Below are 21,238 nucleotides of genomic sequence, written 5' to 3' on the forward strand. Positions count from 1 at the left end.
TAATCCAAGCCTGTTGTCTCATGAGACAAGCCACTGAAAAGAGGGAAAATGCCATGTACACTGAAGGTAACACACCTGTGTTGTCTTTCCAGGACATCTGTGTTGAGTTGTACGGTGCCTTGCAGGCTGATAGTATTTAATTAGCTGCTTTTGCTCTGGAGCCTGGCTTACGGCTGTTTCCTTATTGCGCAAGTCAAACAACACAGTGTGGGAGAACACCCCTGACAATAGCCTTCGTAATTAAAGGTCATTAAAAGCTGTCAGTCAGGGTGTGAGGTGCAATGAGAAATCAACAACTTTTTGCGTTCACCCTTGCCAGCCCCTCCTCTCACCAACAGCAGCCTCCAGCCTTAGTCTTCATCAACCTCTTTGCCCTTTCCTCTTCCTCCCCCTCAAGCAGCCAGAGGTGGGGGATTGAGCTGGCCTTTCTCAGCTGCCAAAAGATGCATGGCGTGGCCACCTCAAGTGCCCAGGGAGCCCAGGGGGCTGCCCTGACTGCGCACTGCCGGCTCGTGAGCTCTCGGCACCCCCTTTTGCCAGCTTCCCTGGGCAGGGAGGAAGGCAGAGGGGCAGGAGAGGGAAACTTCTTCCCTTTCTCCCTTCCTCCCTGGTGAGGGGTCTGGAGAACAAGTCTTATGAGGAGTGGCTGAGGGAGCTGGAATTGTTGAGCCTGGAGAAAAGGAGGCTGAGGGGAGACCTTATCGCTTTCTACAGCTACCTGAAAGGAGGTTGTAGTGAGGTGGGGGTCGGTCTCTTCTCCCAAGTAAAGGCAATAGGACAAGAGGAAACAGCCTCAAGTTGCACCAGGGGAGGTTTAGACTGGATATTAGGAAAAATTTTTACACTGAAAGGGTTATTAAGCATTGGAACAGGCTGCCCAGGGAAGTGGTTGGGTCACTATCCCTGGAGGTTTTTAAAAGACGGGTAGACATAGTGCTTAGACATATGGTTTAGTGATGGGTTTTTTCAGTGTCAGGTTGATGGTTAGACTAGACGGTCTGAAAGGTCCCTTCCAACCTAGGAGATCTATGATTCAGCTTGCAGGTAGTGGGTGCCACCGATCTGGAATAGCCCAACAACTGTGAAAGCTGGCGGGCTTGGGGCTGGGAGGGACTTGCACAAATGCCTGAGCTGCTGCTGTCACATAAGAAAGACATGGCCTTTCTCACAAGGACGGGCAGCCTCAGTGGCAGTGGGATATGTGCATCCGGTTAAAATGGTCATGGCAGTCGGATGCCTTACCCTCCTGTATAAAATGAGAACTCTGCTGGTATGTCCTCTACATAGTCTTCAAAATCTAGCTACAAATATTTCTGATGAGATGCCCTTGGGCGTAATATTTTTGTTTTTGTTTTGACTGTTGCTATTTGTAGCTTCTTTTCCTGTTGTGTTGCAGTAAGAAACAAAATAAATATGTGCTCTACTTCATCATCCACCTCTACAGAAGTGCTCTTGGGTTTCATAGGGTAAGGAGAAGAACCAGTAGGGTGGACCCTTGCAAAAATATAAGTGCGATATTGTTGGGATAATATCAGATTGTGGCAGAAAGAAATGCGAGATGATCACACTGAGCAGGGTAACCAGTAACCGTGTCAGAGGTGTGCGTTAGCATTTCTAACCTCTGAAGAGGTTAGGACTTCAAGTACCTGCAATTCAGTAGCTGTTTTGTCATAGTATCTTGGCTCTAGTTTAAAAAAAGATAATATGAATTATCATTTGAGAAATTGGAGTGCTTGCTACCTGACAAGTTGTCAGAAAAAGTATACCTTTAATAGTTTGCTTTGTAGCTTGTTTTTCACTTCACTGGTAGTAGTAGATGAAAATTCATCTTTGTATATATACATTATTGTGTAGAAGGATACTACTGAAGGCTTCTTTAATATAATGCAATGTATTGTGTAGAGCCAGTATTAGAAGATTTTATATCTATCTATATATGCATAGATACAGAGGCTTTCAGATTGAACTTTCAATATTGACTCTGTTTTTTTTTCCTTATTTTGAAAGCTTGGTTCCCCCATATTAATGTTTCAGTAACACTACTGTTTCATTATTTATGTAGAGAGAAAAACAACCAATGTACCTTGTAAGTAATATGACCTCAAACTATCTGTTTTGGTGCTCCTGAAGTAAGGTTCAACTCATTAATATCAAAAAGGATCAAACCCAAGAGGCAAAAGATTAAGAGAGAAAAATAAGAGCTGTAGACGACCTTGAATTATTGAAATTTAATCAAGAAGGCAGAGATATAATGCAATTACTAGGCTTCTGTACCTGCAAAGTCTCCTTTCAGTCCTATTTTGATAGTCCTGTTGGATAGCAGGCCTTCTGCCAGGTCACTCCACAGTAGGAAAATGCCATTTTATGTTAAAAAAGAAAGAAATCAGCAAAAAAAAAAAAAGGTTTGGAAACATAATTTTGATGTTGCAAGTGATACATGGTCAATATTCTTTTTCTGATGGTTACTTTTGCTTGGAGAGACTTGCTTTCTCCTGGATGAAAGAACGCACCAGGCCAATGGGCATACTTGTCAAACATTTTATTTGTCATTCACACTAATTATGATATTGAATTTACAGAGGAAACTGTGGTACAAAGAAAGAAAAAGAAAGAAAGAAAGAACGAACGAAAGAAAAGAAAGAAAGAAAGTCTTCATTAGAACTAACGCAGCAGTCCAGCTGCTCTGTTTGCTAGTTGTAATGAATTCTCCCGTGGTGCTGGATACAGCCATCCCTATGTACAGCAAGAGTCTACTCTGATGTGGTATCTAGAGACTTCCTGTAGTGGGGGAAAAATCTACTCTATTCTCTTGTCCTATCTGATTCCAAAAAAACAGCGGCCTCCCTCCCCTCCCTCCGCCCCCCAAAAAAAGAAAAATCCCCTGCAATCAAAAACAAAAAAGCAAACTTCCAGAACCTGGTAGTTTCCCCTTATGGAAATGTTCAGCATGAAAGTGTCAAGGGAAAATGTGACTGTTCCAGGATGCTGCAGCATCTGTTTTGTAAACATAGCCGGTAAATGCTGAACAAGCACAGTCCGATGCCAGTCTGATAGGAGCGCGTCTCCCGCTGTGTCCTCCCATCAGACTTTACCACGCGGCCACCTCAGACTGAAAGTTTAGTTTTTTGTTTTAAAGAAAGATGTAGCTGTCAAACCCAGAATACCACAAATAACCCACAGACTTTTTGCACGTTCATTTCTCCCCTACCACAAAAAAGTGAAGAGTGTTGAATAGAGACCATGCTATAACTGTTTACAAAAGTGAATAAAATGTAGTTAATCTTGAAGCCTAAAATAACTAATTCGGAAAGAAATAAGTCTCACTACAGTATTTAAGCAAACACAAAGGTAAGTTCATTAAAAACACAGAAAAATGAAAAAAATGCGGAGTAATTACAAGCACTAAATATTTTGCTATGAAGCTTTTGAAATCTATTTACATACATAAATACAAGTAACTCTGTTGATGCAACCCTTTTAGGACAAGGAGAAAAATGCCAAGTGATCGGTACTGACCAAGCAAGGTTAACAAAAATAAAATACGAAAATGTTACGATGCAGGAAAACAAGCAAGTGTTTTGCTCAAATAGAAAAATGATCCACTTCTCCTGAATCTTCAAATACACCAATGGAAAAGGTCACCCAGAAAGCAGTAATGAATGTTTCAAGAGTGCAGGCAATTCGGAACACTCTGACAAAGCCTGTGGGCCATTTGGAGGAAAGGGTTTTTCTCCTTTCCAGCAGATAATTTGGCTTAATTCTGCAAATCAAATCCTCCCTAGCAGGGATGCACTCTGCATCCACTTCCCCCTTGCACTAAAACTCTGGTACATCACCCTGGAAATGTAGCAGGAACTCTTGAAGTGAGCATAAACATTGTTTTAGAGCAAAGAAATGGGCCTTAGAGCAAATGAGAGCTGGGCCCTGTATTTACTTGGAAATTGTTTGGTATAGCTGCATCTGGACAACGAGTTGTGTCTTGTGAAAGGAACACACAAGCTGATAGTAAGGCCTGCCATTAGCTGTTTGGGTAGGGGAAGGTATCTAAGGCGCTCCGCTGCCTGCGCCTTGAAAACAGAAGGACAACGGTTCTTTTTTGATTCCATTAAGCTACCGGGATGATAAAACTGTATAAATATATATATAATATATATATAAAAATATATACTTACATACTATAATTTGGAGATGTGTGAATGGGGAAAATGTTTTATCCAAGTGTCCTCTTTCTGCCTGCTATGTGTTCTTATGATATGACATGTGAGCATTTTTACAGCCTTGAAGATCTTTGCTGTCCATAGCGGGACAGGGGATAGCTACAAAAATACAGATTTGAGTAAACTGTGGTTTCTCATAAGCACTTGTGTGAATACACTGAGACCCACAGTGACTAAACAGACTAATTGGAAAAGATAATGAACTTAGCTTTTCCTCTGTAAAGAGGGTGCAGCTTTGTGCTGTGCTTGACATACACCAGGAGGTTAGACGCAAAAAGTGTAGTTGCTGGTAATTATCGCAAGTGAGGCACTGGGAAATCCCAGGGTTTTGTTAGGTGTCAGTAAAGACACAGAGTAAGCGTGGTGACCGGTTCTGCAGTTCCTCCTCCTATTCACACCAGGGAGAGTAAAATTAAACTTCACCTTTAGGACAAATGTAAAGAAATTAGGTGTGTAGACATAAAAAATGGTCGGTTAGCTCTAATCTCCAGGCAAAGATATGCCGACTCCCCGTTCCTGTGAATCCCTGATCTTTTAATTTCAAGAGTAGTACAATACTACGGGCTAAAAGGGGCAAAGGGCTTTAGCAGAAAGCAGTCTGTGGCAACAGGTCTGGGAGTGTACTAGCCACATCAACCTCACTTCTGCCACTGGGCTGAGGTGACCCGGCCACAGCAGCCCTGCCCTCTGCACTGGCATCTGGCTCCTCGGAGGTCCTCTCCTCTCCCTCACTTCTGGGTTCATGCTCACATTACTATGCACTTGGGTGGTCCAGTCACAAGGCAGATGTGAGAGCTGTAGTAAATGGTGATTTTAATGGCACAGCGACAGAGAACATGTAAGATGGATTCTGCAACAGAGCTACTGTTTAGTGAAGAAGGACTTTTTTTTAGGCTACTGAAGAGGTGAGATTCTAACTATGTAAATGTCACAGCAGGTAGGCTCTCTGTATGTCTGTATTCAGCAAGGTCTCCATACTTCCAAAATGTATTTTTAACTGTTCTGATATAATTTCAGTGTTTTCTGCCTTTTTTGTTAAGAGCGAACTCTAGAAAAGGATGAAGGATATTATGCTAAATGAAAAGCACACAGCCATGCATGTATTTTAACAGAACCATTTTGAACTTTTGCTGAGATCTCTTGAAACACTCCCCATTTTCTGCACAAAAATGACCTTATTGGCAATGTAAATTCTTCAATTTGTAACTTTTCAATACCAAAGTGCTACTGCATCTGACTTAAACAAAGAAGCAAAATCATATAAAAAAAGAGAAAACTTGAAAAACAAATGGTTTTAAATAAGTCCAGCTGTTTTGCTGCCTGCAGCCAAGGATCTTTTTAATTTGAATCCTTTTAATTTTTTTTAAACATCAAACACTGATCTGAAGTCCTGCTTTCAAATACTCTCTGAGTTGACCTGCAATTGTTTCACTCGTTTAAGAGGTACATTAAATAATAATCAGCTAATTTGGAACGCACACGTGTCAACATCAGCAGTTTGCAATTAATGAGTAGTACAACAACTGCATTCAGACCAAACCCTCAAATAAAATAGTGCCATAAACTTTACAGTGACATCTGATATGTTTGTGCTGTAACGATGGGCAACGATGACGACTCTGTATTAACATGCTGTTAGTATAAGCCTTGCGTATTTGCTACAGGACAGAATATTGTGTGCACCAGCTTTAAAGACCCTTCCTCTCCCCTCAGAAGATGATGATGGAGGAACCGTTAAGGGCCCGTCTTTGCTAGCCTGCTTTCCAGATGAGCTAGACAACCCTGTCCAGTTCGAGTTACTTTGTGATGCACGGACTGATCTATTTTCCAGCGCACTGGAACGTGGCTTTTGTACTGCGCAGTAATCTTGGCTCCGCTGAGCCAGGAGCAAATCTCACACCGATTCCGTCGGAGCCAGGGCTGCACCCTTGCCATGCCATCTGCGTGTTGGCGCTCGCTTTTGAAAGACTTGGAGGCCTCCACCGGCACTCTCGGGAAGCCCAGGCAAGCTCGGGAGCAGAATGGGGCCGAATGGGGATGTATTTAGTTAGAGAATATTGAGTCTGCCTTATGAAATGTGCACATCCTGATTACTGACCCTGAGGGTCACCACAACGGGTGAAGAAGGAAAAGCGAGGAAGGAGTAGGGAGAGATGACTCCACTGGGTGGGAAAGCACAGAAATTCACAGGGATTTTGGTGCCTGAATCATTCCAGTGGGAGCTGGGCACCTAAATGCCTTTGAGGATCTGAGCCCAGTTAGCTGAGTAAAATGAGAGTGAGATAATTGTAAACAATATTTCTAGGTAATTAGGTCACTTTACCCATCGTTATTCCAGCCTTTTTCAATGTGATAAATTTGACTTTGGCTGCTACCAAAAAAAGGCAATTGCTGATCTTTTTTAATATAGGCATATTTAAATAATAATAGTATCAACAAATAAGAAAAGTCTAAATATCAAGCATAAATATCAATGAACTCATCAAACTAGTACAGTAGTTGAAAATGACCCAAGGCTGTAGCCGTTGTATTTAAAAAAAAAAAAAATCCAAGAGAAAAAAGTTAAATTAACTCATTGAAAAAGGGGCTGATTCTTTCATTTCACAAAGCAAGAAAGAAGCAAGCATGATTAAAACAAAAAAAAGAGTAAAATCTTTCTTTTTGCAATTTATAAGGTGCCAAGAGAAATAAAACAAATTAGATGCAAAGCAGGATGAGCTGCATCCTAAAAAAAACAACCCCCAAAACAACAAACCCAAAACAAAACAAAAAAACCCCAGCAATAAAAAATTTCCATATTCTTTGGAATATACAACATGGTTTAAAAAAAAAAAAAGAAAGAATGAAGTTCAACATATAAAACCTCTCATTCACAGCATTGCTAAAACAGAAGCGTTCACAGTTTCCCTCTGGGAATCTTCCTATACCTCCTTACAGTTAATATGTCCAGAAGATGCAGTAAACTCACTAAGTTTTTTTTTTTTTAGGTATTAAGTCTTAAAAATAGAAGTGAACCGAAACTCTCTTTAGGGCTGTGGAGACCTTCAAGCACAGGCAGGTTAGAAAGCCACAGGCCTGGAAACAGACTGGGTACTTTTCTACCCACCCTCGCTACCTCTGGACCACCAACTCAGGCGTCCTCCTTTCCAGAAGCTCAGCCTTTGCTGGAGCAACGTCGCTTTGCCAGGGGCTGGCTAATACACGCCACCGCTCCTGGGAGCACCGGCTTCTGGAGGGTTTCCTTCTCAAAGTGATGTATGAAGATGGCAGGGCCCATAAGCAAGATGGGTGTTTATGGGATACCTACGGGCACTGGGAAATGGAAAACACGTTAGTCCTGGCCCATAACTACTTAAAATTCATTCAGTATGGTCGCCACACCGCTTCCTCTAGCCTCGCCGTGGTGGCCATGTTAGTGGGGGAGTTGCTGTGGCTCCCTTCTGCCTCGACCACCTCGCTTTGGTTGGGGAGGTTGGGGTTGAGGAGCGTCGATCCCGTGGAGGCGTTGGTGCAGGGGGGGTGGATGCGTGGTGGGGACCGGTCTCCCCCCGAGATCATGGAGAACTGATAGGAGCCGGCAGAGGTTCCGTAGTAGAGGTGGTAGGAGGGTGAGCTGGTCTGGAACGGGCTGCCTTGGGCCTGCGACGAGCCAGGGTAGGGAGGTGGGAGGTAAGTGTGGTATCTCGTGGCTGTGGACATGGCAGACATACCAATTCCTATCCCTGAACTGACGGGCGTCGGCGTGTAGGTGAACGCTCCCGGGTAGTGCATCCGAGGGTCGGAGATGGAGGGGAGCGCCGAGAAGGAGCGGTCGATTCCCACCCGGGGGTCACTGAACGCAGTCAAGTCAGAAGCACCTGGTGGGGGGAGAAGGGAGACAGAGAACTGTTGAACTGTCAGAACAGAGGTTCACCTGTTCGAGGCGATAACCAACAGCCACACTTTGGTCTATGGTTAACTGAAGCAGGGATGATACTGCCGGAACAGAGCTATCCCTCACCTGCTCTCCATGCAGTCATCGTGGCGCTCACGGATCCAGATGTTTTGGATAAATTTCAGTAAAGCAGCAATCAAAGAGGAGTGCCAAGCTCTTGCCCTGTTTTGTATGTGTATGTGTTTGCCCTTAGAGACCGTAAAGCACGTGCAATTATTGACGCTTCCAGAGTGTCCTTGTCCTCAGCGGGTGGATGGATGGGTGAGGAACAGGGACACAGATCTCAAGCTCCTTGCCCAGCACCACTTGACTCACCAGGGACACTGATGGGACCTAAATATAAATTGTCCAGCTTTTGCATAGTCTCTCCTTGCACCCAGTTTTATTTGCTGACTCAAATGAGAAGCTCCGTGGTGCAGAGATTGTTCTTCGGGTACACGAACCTGCACAGCGGGGATTTACACACACAGGCTCAGCCCAGCTGTCACCACTTAGGAGCACAGTTCTCCACCAACTCTCAACGCTGGTCAAGATAAATCAGATTCACTCAAGGTCTTCATATCTAGATCCTCATATAACGTCTACATAATTGTTACTAACTTCTGAATATCTTGGCTCTAATGAGGATGTAAAAAAGGACAACAATAGTACTGCCTTTTTAAAGCAGAATGATATATTTGGGGGTTGGCCTTTTTTCTTCCTTTCGTGTGTGCTAGAAGCCTTTCTCATCCTGCTAGGCGAAATGTTTTATAGGACAGTCAAATCCTGCTCCGCTTTGTCTGACAAACATGGAAGTATGCCCGGTCCCGTCGCCTCCTTCCCTGGTGTGCAAGGATTAAACAAGCGGAGCAGATAATGGCCTCTTTAGGAAGGATCTTCGTCATGACTCAGATTAATGGAAGGTGTCAGTCCCTAGAGTTGGCAGCTATGCATGATTAAAATAACAACAATAATAATTAAGAAAAAATCTTTCCAGAAGACAACTTCTTCTGTCAGACAAGGCGTGGAGTCTGCAGAAGAGGAGCCATGCGCTGAAGGAAATACTCATGAGAAGAAGCAGAGGGAAAACAAAAGCTCTTGGCTCTGACCGGATTTAAAGCTAGAGCAGACACACTCCAGTGCCAAGTTCTGAAAGCTCGTCAATGACACAGCCAGCACACTTTGATGAATTTCTGTAAATTTCTTAGAAAAGCTCTGACGCACGCTGTATGCTTCCTTTTTGAGTTTGCCTTACATTTTTTTCTGGAAGATTAATGGGACCCCTGACCACATTTCCTTCCCCCAGACCTTTAGATTTAACGTGGCAAGATACACTACGGTATGGAATGGCTGGAGCTTCAGAGTAGCTAAGGCTGAAGATGGCATCTGACAACCTGCCAGGTTTTAAATGGTACGTTCACACCTCATTCCTGAGAAAGAAATCAAACTTCTTGAAACTTCCAAACTGCCTGGACACATCACTTGTCAGATGAGGGTTTCTTCTGCCCAATTTGGCAAAAAGCAGAATAATGAGATTTAATGTCAAGGTGTTTCAAGTATTTCCCATATCTTTGCTTTTTCTTTTGAGGCACCGTGTCTTTAGATGGAAAGGCCTAAAAAACCCTAAAATTTCCTCTGTTCTGACAAGGAGAAGTTTCTTAGATAGACAGCAAGTGTGTGTGACAGTAAGGGGATTGGGGAGAAAATATTGTGAAAGATTTTTCTGGGAATACTGAATGACATTTAATATAGAAGTAACATTTTGGAAGCATTATAAAAAAACACTTAAGATATGTAGAGATCAGCCCACATGTACAAAACCAAGACAAGAAAGAAAGAATGCAGACATGTGAACGAAGCTCTTCTAGGTTCCTTCACAAGTCATGGAGAAACTCTGCCTGCCCCAAGGTGAATCACTGTGACCACGGGCACAAAAAGCACCGACAAGCCCTAGTGCTGGTGCTCTACCTCCATGCTCACCGTGTGCCACAAAAGAAACACAGTGTACAGTTACTCCACGCGTACATGGCTATCTTCTCTTAGGCTGTGCACTCCTGGGGGGCAGCCGCCATGGAAACCTTTGGTGTTCATACCATGCGTGCCAGAATAAGGGCCCTGGTACGAAATGACGATGTTTGGGCACTACAGCAATGCAAAAAATACTGCATTTTAATGCTGAGTGCGTTCACTTATCAGAGTGCAAGCTCAGTCGCCACACTGGTAGAGGTAAAATGGGATTAACATCTCCATTCAGTCTGATTCATGTGTCCACACCTACAAGTACACATACATCAGGCACCCCTGTATAGGGTTTGACAATCAAAATAGCTGATAAACATTGATTTCAAACAATTCTGTCATGAAAAAATACTATTCTAAGTAAAATACTTGATGAAATAAACTTTTTTACTTGAAATTTTCTGGTTGCTATGAAGAAGATCTTTTTTCGTCCTTCTCCGTTTTTGCCGTTTCTGCATTTTGCCAGGGCAAAGGGAAGGAAACACAGGGGAAAAAGCAAAAAGGAGTCTTTTCATTTTAAAAGAAGAGTGTGTCGATGAAGAATAAGAATTTTTATTGATTTTTTTTAAAACAAGAAATTTTCTCTTTTTTTTTTCTGAAAGGTTTCAGGTATTTTCATCTCTCTCTAAGATGTAATTAGCAACCAGGCCTAACAAATAATTTACTTTTGTTGGGCATTGTCCCTGTGACTCTTTCAAAGCAGGCGCTATATGACAACAATAGGACAGGCTGGAGCACGTTCAAGTGATTCTCTCTGATCTTAGAAGAAGCCCTGAGTATTCAAATGAGAGCAATATGTGCAGCCAAAGAAGATATTTTTGAAAAAGCTGTGTGCAAATTTGAATTATATGGCTCTCATTCATTTTAAGAAAATTCCTGCTCTTGAACACACCCATATTGGTTCAATATGTGTGTGTTAGAGTCAGCAGATGGTCAGTTGAGGATGGTGGAAACCAGGGGGGTAGCTTTCACTTCCACGCTACATTTTTATGTTGGCTTGTAAAGCTCTGCAGTACAATTTGACGAAGATGTAACAAGACAATCCAGTGCAACCCTTAAAATGTCAAACCCCACCATCTTGCCGTCAGTGTGTCCACCCATAACCTGCTGTGCTCTAGTCTGAATTTAGAGCAAGGGAAGGAAACAGAATTGAAATATCCATGGCATTCATTTCTTGGCAGATACCATAGCTCTTCAGCACTCCAAACTATTTTTATAGTTCCATACATCTTCAAAGTGCTGCTTTCTCCTCTTTTTTTTTTTTCCCCCTTTTTTGACAAAGATATGTTGGGCCCCAAACCCTATTTCTTGACTCTTCGCCCAAATCCCAGCAAAGCCTTGGAGAAGGCTTGGAGGGCCCGCAATAGGCTTCAATGCAACTGGGGAAAAGCTGTGGCAGCATCCTAGGACATGGCAACCGGTTTGCGTTGGAGTCAGCCTTGAGGCTTTGGTGAGGCCCAGTGTGAGGGGACTAACTTTTAGGTACTTACTTGACAGCCGGCTTGAGAGCTCTGCGGTGAGGGATGACATGCCGCTCGCCCTGCCGGGTGATATTGGCGTGGCGGGGTGCACGGAGGGGGTGGCGATGGAGCCCAGGTACTGGTAGGACTGGTCGTAGGACCACGGCGGCGATGGCTGCACTTGCCTTGTGTCTGCAATGAGAAAGAGACCTATAGGCTGTTTTGAATGACAAAACTTTGCAATCAAATATGTGAACCAAACCACATGGTGGAAACAGAAACTTAAATGCCAAGATAATTACATTTCAGTTCCATAATCCCCTTTGTCAAGAGACCTTCAGATGAATTGCTTTCTAAAATATTATTTGTGCATCTGTGAGTTTTGATGGGTTGATTTTTTTCTTCTGAAGCTTTTTGATGCTTCACATTGACAGTGGACAGGGAAAAGCGGTCAGGGAAAAGCAGGTTAAGCTTTCCAAGGTGAAAGACTATTCATTGCTGAGATGCATTAGTATTTCAGGCTGCGTGTTGGCAGCCCATTTAGCCAAAAAGGCATGTCTTGTATGGCACCAAGGAGACAAAAATACTGAACTGTGAGTGCTTCTGTGCAAGTGTGTAAGGAGAGAAAGAAAAACAAGATGAAAATGTGTGTGTGCGTGTGAGAGAGACAGAGATGGAGAGTGAAACTAGTGTCCTCCAGAAGGCAGACTCCTAAGTGGATGAACAGGACTGGGGAATTAAAATTCCTCAATCTTTTCAAAATCCTAGGCTTAATGAAACGAACAGGTATTTTTTACGTCTATTTTGAATACGCTAAAATACAGAAGTACAGTTCAGAGTGAGGGGTCCATCTACTAGCAGCGGTTGAACTTCAGAAACAGCAAGCCTTACACAAAGTCTGTGGCACTGCTAAGCAGAAAATGCAGACACCCTACGAGTACAGGCTTTCTGCAGAAACTGCTGCTTCTTGGAAGCAAAATCTCAAAATGCACAGATGCCTAAAACATTTACAGAAAAGCACGAACGTATTATTTTCTAGCCACACGACTAGTTTGGCTGACGTTTGAAATCAGAGATGCATGGCAGAGAGTTGGTCCAAGCCAGTTGCACCAATGCAGAAACAACTCTTTTCTGCTCATTTCATCTTTGCATATGAAGCTGGCATTTTTCAGTGTATAGAAATATCTAATTTTTGTGTAAATCAAAGTGAGAAAGATCCCCCCCCCCCTTACCTACCCAGAACCTTTTTTATTACTTTTAGTAAAATCTTTACTGTTTTCTTCAGCTCTAAGAGCATTCTCCTGCAGTTTCATCTAGCTAATTGTCTTTTTGAAAAAAGCGAATGTTGGATGAACTGCATTCAGATAAAACTGGTATCAGCATGGAAGGGAAATTTCCCAAGTCTGAGATGAAGACTTTGATCTTCCATCAGCAAGACCATCTGGAAATTATTATTGTGTTGTGCTTTATGGAGATGAGTTTTACATTTTGTTTGTTTCATCTGTTTAGAATGAAAGATTTATACAAAACTCCAAGCTTTAAAAAAAATAACTAGTGAAGTCACTTGCAGAATAAACTGAAGCCTTGTAAAGATTTTTCTGCTGAGTAACATACTCAAATTCAGATATTATTAATATTTAATTTTTTTTTCAGGCAGAGTTCCTTAGAAATAAATTCAGTTGACTCATGCTGTTTCAAAAGCGACATCCAATCAGATTAAAGGGACTTCAGCAGAAACAAACAAAAAGACAAAGGCACAAAGCCTGTCTTATTCTGAATTACATCATCATCTCCTTGTTAACGTATGGTCAGTGTTTATTAAAGAGGACAGGGAGATAGACGAGGGAATCCAGTCTCCAGGGGTAGCATTAGGATAAATACCACAAAGAATCGGCAGAGCAAGCGTTGTAATGGTGCGGCACTGCGTGTTTCAGTTCTAAAATGGGGTTAATGAAATCATTACTCCCTTATTGCAGCTCTCATTCCCATTGATTGCAGTTCAGCAATGTGGCTGAGGACTAGAACCATGGTATGTGGGCTGGAGGGATCCCAGCCCAGGGATGGAAAGTCCCTCGGCCAGTCCTCCTGCCTGGGGAGCCCTCTGTGTTCTCTGCCAAGGCTGATGCCACAGGTGACAGAGCCTCCCCGCTGTCACCTCTCTCTTCAACACTGTCACTGCAGAAGCCACTGAACCCCTTTGGCTGGAAATGTTTTATCACCTGCTTTCAGGTGCCTTGTCCTTAGGTCTTAGCACTGCAGAGAAGAGGAGAAAAGTCTGTCTTCGGGGTGACCTGGGCATTGCTGCCACCCAACCTTGTTTTTCAGGCTGAAAGGGGAGAATGTACTGTCTGTTTTCTCCTCTTAGAAGCTGTCATTGCATGGCGGGGCAGCTCTGTCTGACACTTTTCTCCTGTTTCTTACTTTACTGTCTCTCTTCAGGACAAGAGACATGGTTTTGTGCTGTACCTTGCCCAGCAAGGATCCTGGTCCGTAAAACAGTCCCAAGTGCAATAAACACATGAACGACAGTAAGAAGATGCAGAAAAAGCCACCACAGTGGCAGAAGAGGAAGCAAGACCTTGTCATGGATTTACTAAACACTGACAAGACTAAACTGAAACACGGTTTCTTTCTTTTAGTGCTACTAGAATTAGCTTTGTGCCATGTCCCGACTAGAAACCGGATAATGGACCAAGTACGTGTCTAGTAACATCCAGAAAGAGACGACCAAGGTATCTGACCTGCCTCATCCATTTGCTGTTATTACTGACCTCTGGGGTACTTGAAACAGTGGCAGACAGCCCGAGAGACCCCCATTATTAATCTCCTCATCCCATTAAGTCTTTCTTAAGTGAAAGTTCAAACTACCAATCAATTTTCCATCTTGGTACCTGTATTCCCAATCCCTGTATTTGCTCTTAAAGATCGGCTTTTTGACATTAGACTGATTAACAAGTTGCAGTCTATTCAGTGATGTTAATATAGCGCATTATATTATATACACGTATTAAAGCAGGTTGTGCTGACTAACCCCAGGCATCACCTCCAGAGGTTTTTAATAAGAAGTGGAGAAAAGTATCACTGTAATAGCATTTTTATGGCAGCATTTCAGTATCGAGAGGCAGATTCAGCTCCCGGTAAAGGCAAGGTTTGCATTTCCAGCAGCTTCAGTAGGATCTGGATTAGGGGCCTCAAATAGCATTTTATTTTTGTGATATCTGCTTTTCTTCAGCTTTCAGGTTACCTGAAATTAAACTGGAACGGGTTCAAATTTGCCACACAACTAAGCTCCTCAAAGAAATGCAACAAGCTCTTTCTGAATCCACCTCTTTTCTGCTTTCAAAATAAAGAGGTGCACTTCTCAGAAGTTTGTAGCTTGGCGTGGGGAACTGAATGTGTGGGTTCGTGTGGCTGAAGTTAATTTGGTGAAAATATGCTGCAAATAAACGGGAGTTGCTTCACAACTCAGAATATCTGTGAAGAGATTTGCAGGGAGAGCTACTTCAACAAAGGGAAATAACAGGGCTTTGGGCCCACACAGTTTTAAAGCCAAACAGGATTCCAAAATCATTTAAAAGCAGATCAAAATAGCACGAAAGCAAGGAAGTTGCTCCAGTTGGTGATCTGTGCCCAGTCCTCCCTGTATTTCTCCCATTAGCAAGTACTTTCCATTTCTGCTTTTTACGGTGTGAGAAAATGTATTTAAAACATGAAAACAGTTATTAATTGCAATAAAACACTCCAGGGCGAGAATTATGGTGCAATAATTCACACCTTGCTGTGTAGTCATGAGCTCTCGGCCTCTAGCCTCATGCCTAACAAGCTATTAAGCAGAAAGTATTGAACCACCTTTCGTGCCTCGTCATGTTTTATTGCCACGAAAAGGTTGCGTTCGGCTCGTTTTTAAAAAGTTGTAATTAAGCTGTACAGATGTTGCATAATGTTTAATAGTTTAATGATACAAGCTCTGGGTAGAGGCTCGGCGAAAAAAAAATAAAAGGTCTCCCCCTTTCATGATGCTCCCCTCCGGTCCTCCAATTTAGCGTTTCCCCAGCCATTTTCGCCGGGGAAAATTAAAAGCCTAACCCGAGAGGCGGCCGGGCGGAGGGCGGTCGGTCTCTCCTCCCGCCGGGAGACGCCGGGGACAGGAGTCCATCAGTAGGTGGCGGTGGAGACCTTGCAGAAGGCGGCGGCCGGCGCCGGCTCCGCGCCCCGCAGCGCCCCGGGACCCTCGCCGGGGCGGAGGCAGAGCCCGGCGGCCGGGCTGCCTTCGGGACCCGCTGTCACATAACCAGCTTGAGGAGGAATTTTCCCCGGAGCCGCCACAGCCCTTGGTACGACCTTTGCGAACAGCTATTAGTCATTCCCACCCGGGATGCCGCCAGCGCTGTCTGAGTGCAGGGCTGCGCTGCGCAATCACTGCGCAGAAGTGGCATCTCACTGGGAAGCAGCTCTGGGCCCAGTGGGTACCCAGGAGCACGGGTGCACAGGGGAGATGTATGTGCCCTGACCCAAAGATACCTTCGCCCAGCAGAACCGGCACGGTTAAGCAAGGCCAAACAAACACCTGCCAGGCAATGGAGTTGTCCTAGTGTGACGCAGGGCGTATTTTGGCTTCCAAAGTTGTTCCTGATAGTCAAGTACAAAAAGAGAAGAACTCCCTTTGTGCTCAGAGCATGGAGCGAACGGGTCAATACCTTAGACAAAACCACAGCCTATCTCCTGAGCTTGCACAGACATCTTCTGCCTGTAAAACTGATCCTGAGTGTACAGGATGCAGAAATCACCGGGACATATTAGACGTGAAGTCCTAGGATGCTATTTCTATGCGGTTCTTTTTCAGAGGGGGTACACGCTTTAAAATGTAAAACAACACCCCCCTCTCCCTCCAAAAGAAAATGCTGTGATGCTGTCAGGCACTCAGAAGGTATAAATCAGCAAGTTTCAGGGGGGCTGTGGTCATTCGTCGAACCAGCTCAGGATGTTGCTTGAAAGGATAGCAAAAATGTCTATTGCTTCATCATTTCTATATAACAAATATAACAATCCATACCAAGCTGTCTAAAAAGAAAGCCCCCCATAAGATTTTATAGTCTGATCAGAAAATAGGTTTTTTTAACCGTATTAAAAGCTTTAAGCTTTGAATTCAAATCAGATGACAGCTCCCATTGCACCTATGAGCCGAAAGGAAAAACGGATGCGTGTGGCTTGCACCAGGCTGGATCCCGTGCACCTCCGAATCTGTTTTATGCCCCTGGAGCGCAGGGAGAGACGGTTCTCCGTGTGTCACTGCAGGTCAGACACTGCTGCCTGCTCCCAGCCAAGAGGCGCTGCGCAGCCAAATCTCGCTATGATACAGCATGTTCCTGGAAGCTTCAGAAAGGAGCAGCAGGATGTGAGTCAGGACGCCGTGGCGTGAGGCGGGATGGCGGCGGAGCTGGCAGTGGCCCGGGAGGGAGCAGGTACGCCTTTGAGTCAGCCAGGCTGCCCGCCTTTGCCACCTACCCCTGCCTGCCGGGCTGCGCTCGCGCATGGGCCGCCCGCGCGTCCGCCTCAGAAATGACACCTGCCTGCTTGAAAATACAATTACCGGGACAAAGTACCTTCTACAAAGTGATTTTTTTTCTCAAGGCAGGGTAAGGGGATACAAAGGACTCAGCCCGGAGTACAGAGCAGCTAATTAGCTACTACCTATGTCAGTGAAAATCCCCCCATCCTCGGCACAGCCAGATGAAGATGAATTGCGAAATAGGCGCTGCTGTTGCCAGACTTTTTTTCTCAAGTTGCAAAAATTTCTGTCAGTCATACGCAACAAACCCCGAAAGTCACATAGCGTCGAGCTTTGCAATTCCTCCACCATCCTGGCAAAGACTTTAAAGGCAGCAACTGGCAGAAGACATGGGGTGAATGAAAGCTGGGATTAGTTTACTGGTGTCAAACTCGGAGGCAGACAAGAGAGAGTCAGATCCTTAACTGCTTTGAAAGGCTTTTCAGAGTCTGGGATTTGCCCACCCCCCGCCCCCTCCCCTCCCTGGTCTGATTTGCTAATCTTTCCAAAGGGAAACAGTTTTTATAGTGTGTCTTTCCCTTCCTCTGAGTGTAAGGCAGGAATGGTCTTGATTAGACTTGTTCATTCAGAGAGTGTCTTGCTTAATAGAGGAAATGGACCATGAGCACAGAAATACTCCGTGTAGCCTTGTGCTCAGGAGAAAGATGCCGCCTGCCTAAAAACTTCAGTCTTCCCTCCTCCCCCCCCATCCTTTCCCAACATCTCTTACGTGCCCATCTCTGACTCTTCTTCCCACTTGCTTTCTCTCATTCCTCCCTAGCGCCAGCAGCTTCAGGTGAAGGTGTGAGAGGCACAAGGGACTGTGCTATGGTCCTGCTTGAGTCTGACCCAGGCTCTCTCTGAAGCAAGGCATCCAGAATGACTCAATCTCCCTCCCTCACTCGGGACCCAGCAAATCCTCAGCCTAATGCAGCACTGTGAAAAGGTGTGTCATCTCCCGGCAGCTGAAAGAATTAGTCAGTAGCTTAAATAAGGGGGACTTTCCAAAGGACAAGTTCATCACTGGCAGCGGCAGTGGCAGTGGCAGCAGCCGCACAAGGCTGGTATTCTCATACCTCTCAGCGCTGGAACATGAGGAGCTGGAAAATTACAGACCAAACTGTAAAATTCCACCAGCAGCTACTTCACCCTGCAGGGTGGTTTCCCTCCGTGTGCCAGGCTGTGGAAACCACTGTCACACCACAAAGCCACCTCCCAGCGCAACAGCTGGGAGACCTGCAGGTTTCACAGAGGTGGGTGAGAGCCTCTGATTTGCCCCCAGGGAAAGTTTTTCAAAGCCGTCTCATTTCCACTGGAAATTTATAGGAGATGAGCGTTCGCTCCTCTCCGTGGCCTTGAAAAGCCCCTTTTAGATTGCGAACAGGTGACAGGACTTATTCTGGTTGAGAACGACAGTGACAGATATGTCGTGTGTCTGGAAATTTTTAAGTTGTTGGGGGGAGGGAGAACCACCCAAATCCCCAGCTATTCTCTTGAAGTGAGATCTTTGGCAGCAAACTCCCGCCTCAATGTTTGCTTTCATTTTATTTCAATATTACTGTGGTTTTGTGGAGTATTGCAAAGGCTAGAGAAGTTCTAGAGGCATTTTGAGCCTCTAAAAAACCTCCTGTGGGATAGGAGAATGAGGGAGTTTCTCCACACTGAGGCATCGCGCCCTTGAGAATGAAGAAGAAAAATATCATCCTCCAGCAGAAACCTTTCGAAAAGCAGTTGCTGAGGCTGTTTGTTCTTGCTGCGGTGCTTAGCATTGATGCAGAACTTCCCAAAGCATGCTAGGTGCTGCGTGGACGTACAGGAGGGTACCAGCCCCTAAGGAGGATCAAGCGTGTAGTATAGAAAACCATGGCAGACCACAGACAAAGCGTGGTGTGGTCAGGTGCTGGGGTGCAGAGCACAAGTTCTGCTGTTCACTCCCCTTTGCATTCAGTTCCTGCGCATCTGGTCTTCCGTGTTATGTCGTTTCTTTTAAACGCTGCACTAGAAAGGGTCTTGGGGAAGACAATCGTGCAAGTCTGCCAGCGCCTTTGAGGATATCAGTCCTCCAGTACTGAGTTAGTGACAGTCTGGAAGCCTCGCATGAAGATTTTTTGCTAGCTTTTCTTTAGAAAGAGGTGGCATGGAAGGGAGAAAAACAATTGAGTGTATCCTCATGGTTTATTTGAATTTCCGTCACTCTTTTCATGTCCATGTCAAGAAAGCCAGTGCTCCAGTGATAGTAAGATGCCTGGAGATAATATCAAAGGCAGCAGGAGAAAGCATCTGTTCTAGCCATGTATATTTTGGGGATAAAAGGAGGAGAAGTGTGTATCCCTTCAAGTTTAAAGCTGCCTTAATGATCTGCCTAGACTAGCAGAACCATATATGCACAGCGTGCCGTAAAGAGACAACAAGTAGCATTTTAGTAATGGCAAAGTGGCTGTGGGGAGGGGGGGGTCCCGATAAATCCTCTCAGGTCTCATTGCTAACTCGGTGCCAGAATCAGGAACTGCAGACAACTCCAAATACCGACCTGTGAAAACTCTGATTTCACAATCAACATATGTGCTGCCCTAGCAGGTTAGTACATAAGCTGCTCAAATGAAATATAAACCATCTCTCCTCCTGAGTAAGCACACTCCTTCTGGGCTGGCGTCACCGCTGCTTTGAAGAACATGATGGCATTATGGGCAAACTGCTAAGTCTCTGGGTGCCAGTGACACACAGAAGTTGAAAAGCTGAGTTTTGCAAATTAAGGATGCATTGTTCTTTGTCTTCGGAGGTATGAGTCACCCTGGAGAGCTGCAGTTATTTGTTCAAGAGGGAGACTCCATTCCACCACCTATCCTCCTCTTCCCTCCCTCCCCACATCAAGAAGGAATGAAGCAAAAGAATTCAACCTTGACCTTCCACTCTTTTGGCTCCCCTGGAGGAGACACGCCGCCAGACTCCATGTCGCTGCAGTGTTCTCCCCTATCTCTAAGCGTACGGCTAAAGCACAAACTGAAACAGTGAGGAAATCAGGGACAGATACCACGTGGATGTCGGCGGCGAGCAGACTTCATTCACCCTCTGTCCCCTTGTGCCCAGCCTGGGAGGTGGCGCCGTGCAGAGAGCCCCGTGGCCCGGGCGGAAGGATGCCAGTACAAGCACGTACATGTGTGTACATGGCGCATACATACGTGTACGCGCATATACACTTGTCTACTTGCTGCATGGCACTGCGGTTTCCTTTGGCTTCTGAGGCGCCAGGGAGAGAGCAGGTTGCGCTGCTGCTGGGAGGGTGCATGATCTGCGGTGACCCGCACAGGGACCGGGGGTGGGACCTATTGGGAGAGTTACTGCTCCCTTACCCACCTCGGTAAATCCGCACCTAGAAATCACACCTCTCCAAGTCTGGAGGGGAACTGCATGGGGACTGTGGCAGCTTCCCCTGACCTGCTGCCACAGTCCGTATGGCAAACCCTGCCGGGCCAAAGGGCATCTCTGTTCCTGTCCCACCTGTCCCCTCCCCAGCTTCTCTCCTCTGCTGCTCTAGGTCCTAGCTACTGCTCTCCTCTTCACCTTTCCCTGAGCCACATTAGTACGTGATCGCCTCCCAGCTAATTAATTCCCTGGTCCTCACACTGCCCCCTGAGGAAGGGTATTATCACAACCCACATTTCCTCAGACGGAGAACTGATGTGTGCAGGAAGTGAGGCTCCAGTTCAGCAGAGCACTCGGGGCACAGGGCTCAGCGCTCGGCTGAGTCAGAGCACATGTGAATTACCTGATGTCACCCTGGCAGGGAAAGTTCACCTGTAAAAACAGCTTGGGGGAGATGTATCTACTTCGCGCCAGTTAGCTCGCATCCTGAAAGCAGCCTACCTGAAGCGCAGGGCTCAGGTGGGGTACAGTGCTCACGGAGGAGCAGGTCAATTAGCCCATCTCACTACCCTGCTGATGATGAAAGCAGCTGCTTTCAGCCTGCCTTGGGCAGGTATACCATGCCCTGGAAACACAGACGCAGAACTAGGTTGTTAATTGTGTATAAAATGTACTGCTGTTCTCCTGGTGTCCTGGCTCTTGGGGCAGGATTCATCCC

General features: G+C 45.2%; 1 protein-coding gene across 5 annotated transcripts in view; it reads right to left on the reverse strand.

The window, feature by feature from the left end:
* Nucleotides 1-2,179: 2,179 nt before the first annotated feature.
* RUNX1 (RUNX family transcription factor 1) overlaps nt 2,180-21,238 on the reverse strand; it is a 176,088-nt gene continuing 157,029 nt past the window's right edge. For 3 of the 5 annotated variants that reach the window (XM_074601669.1, XM_074601699.1, XM_074601690.1), the window contains 2 exons: nt 11,640-11,819; nt 2,180-8,074 (listed from right to left, as the gene is read on the reverse strand). In XM_074601669.1, coding sequence (XP_074457770.1) covers nt 7,581-8,074; nt 11,640-11,819 — 674 coding nt within the window. In that variant the 3' untranslated portion in view covers nt 2,180-7,580. The remainder of the gene's footprint in view (nt 8,075-11,639; nt 11,820-21,238) is intronic. The other 2 variants (XM_074601680.1, XM_074601707.1) reach the window with 1 other exon arrangement.

The sequence above is a fragment of the Larus michahellis genome, chromosome 1, assembly GCF_964199755.1.
Source record: "Larus michahellis chromosome 1, bLarMic1.1, whole genome shotgun sequence".
NCBI lineage: Eukaryota > Metazoa > Chordata > Aves > Charadriiformes > Laridae > Larus > Larus michahellis.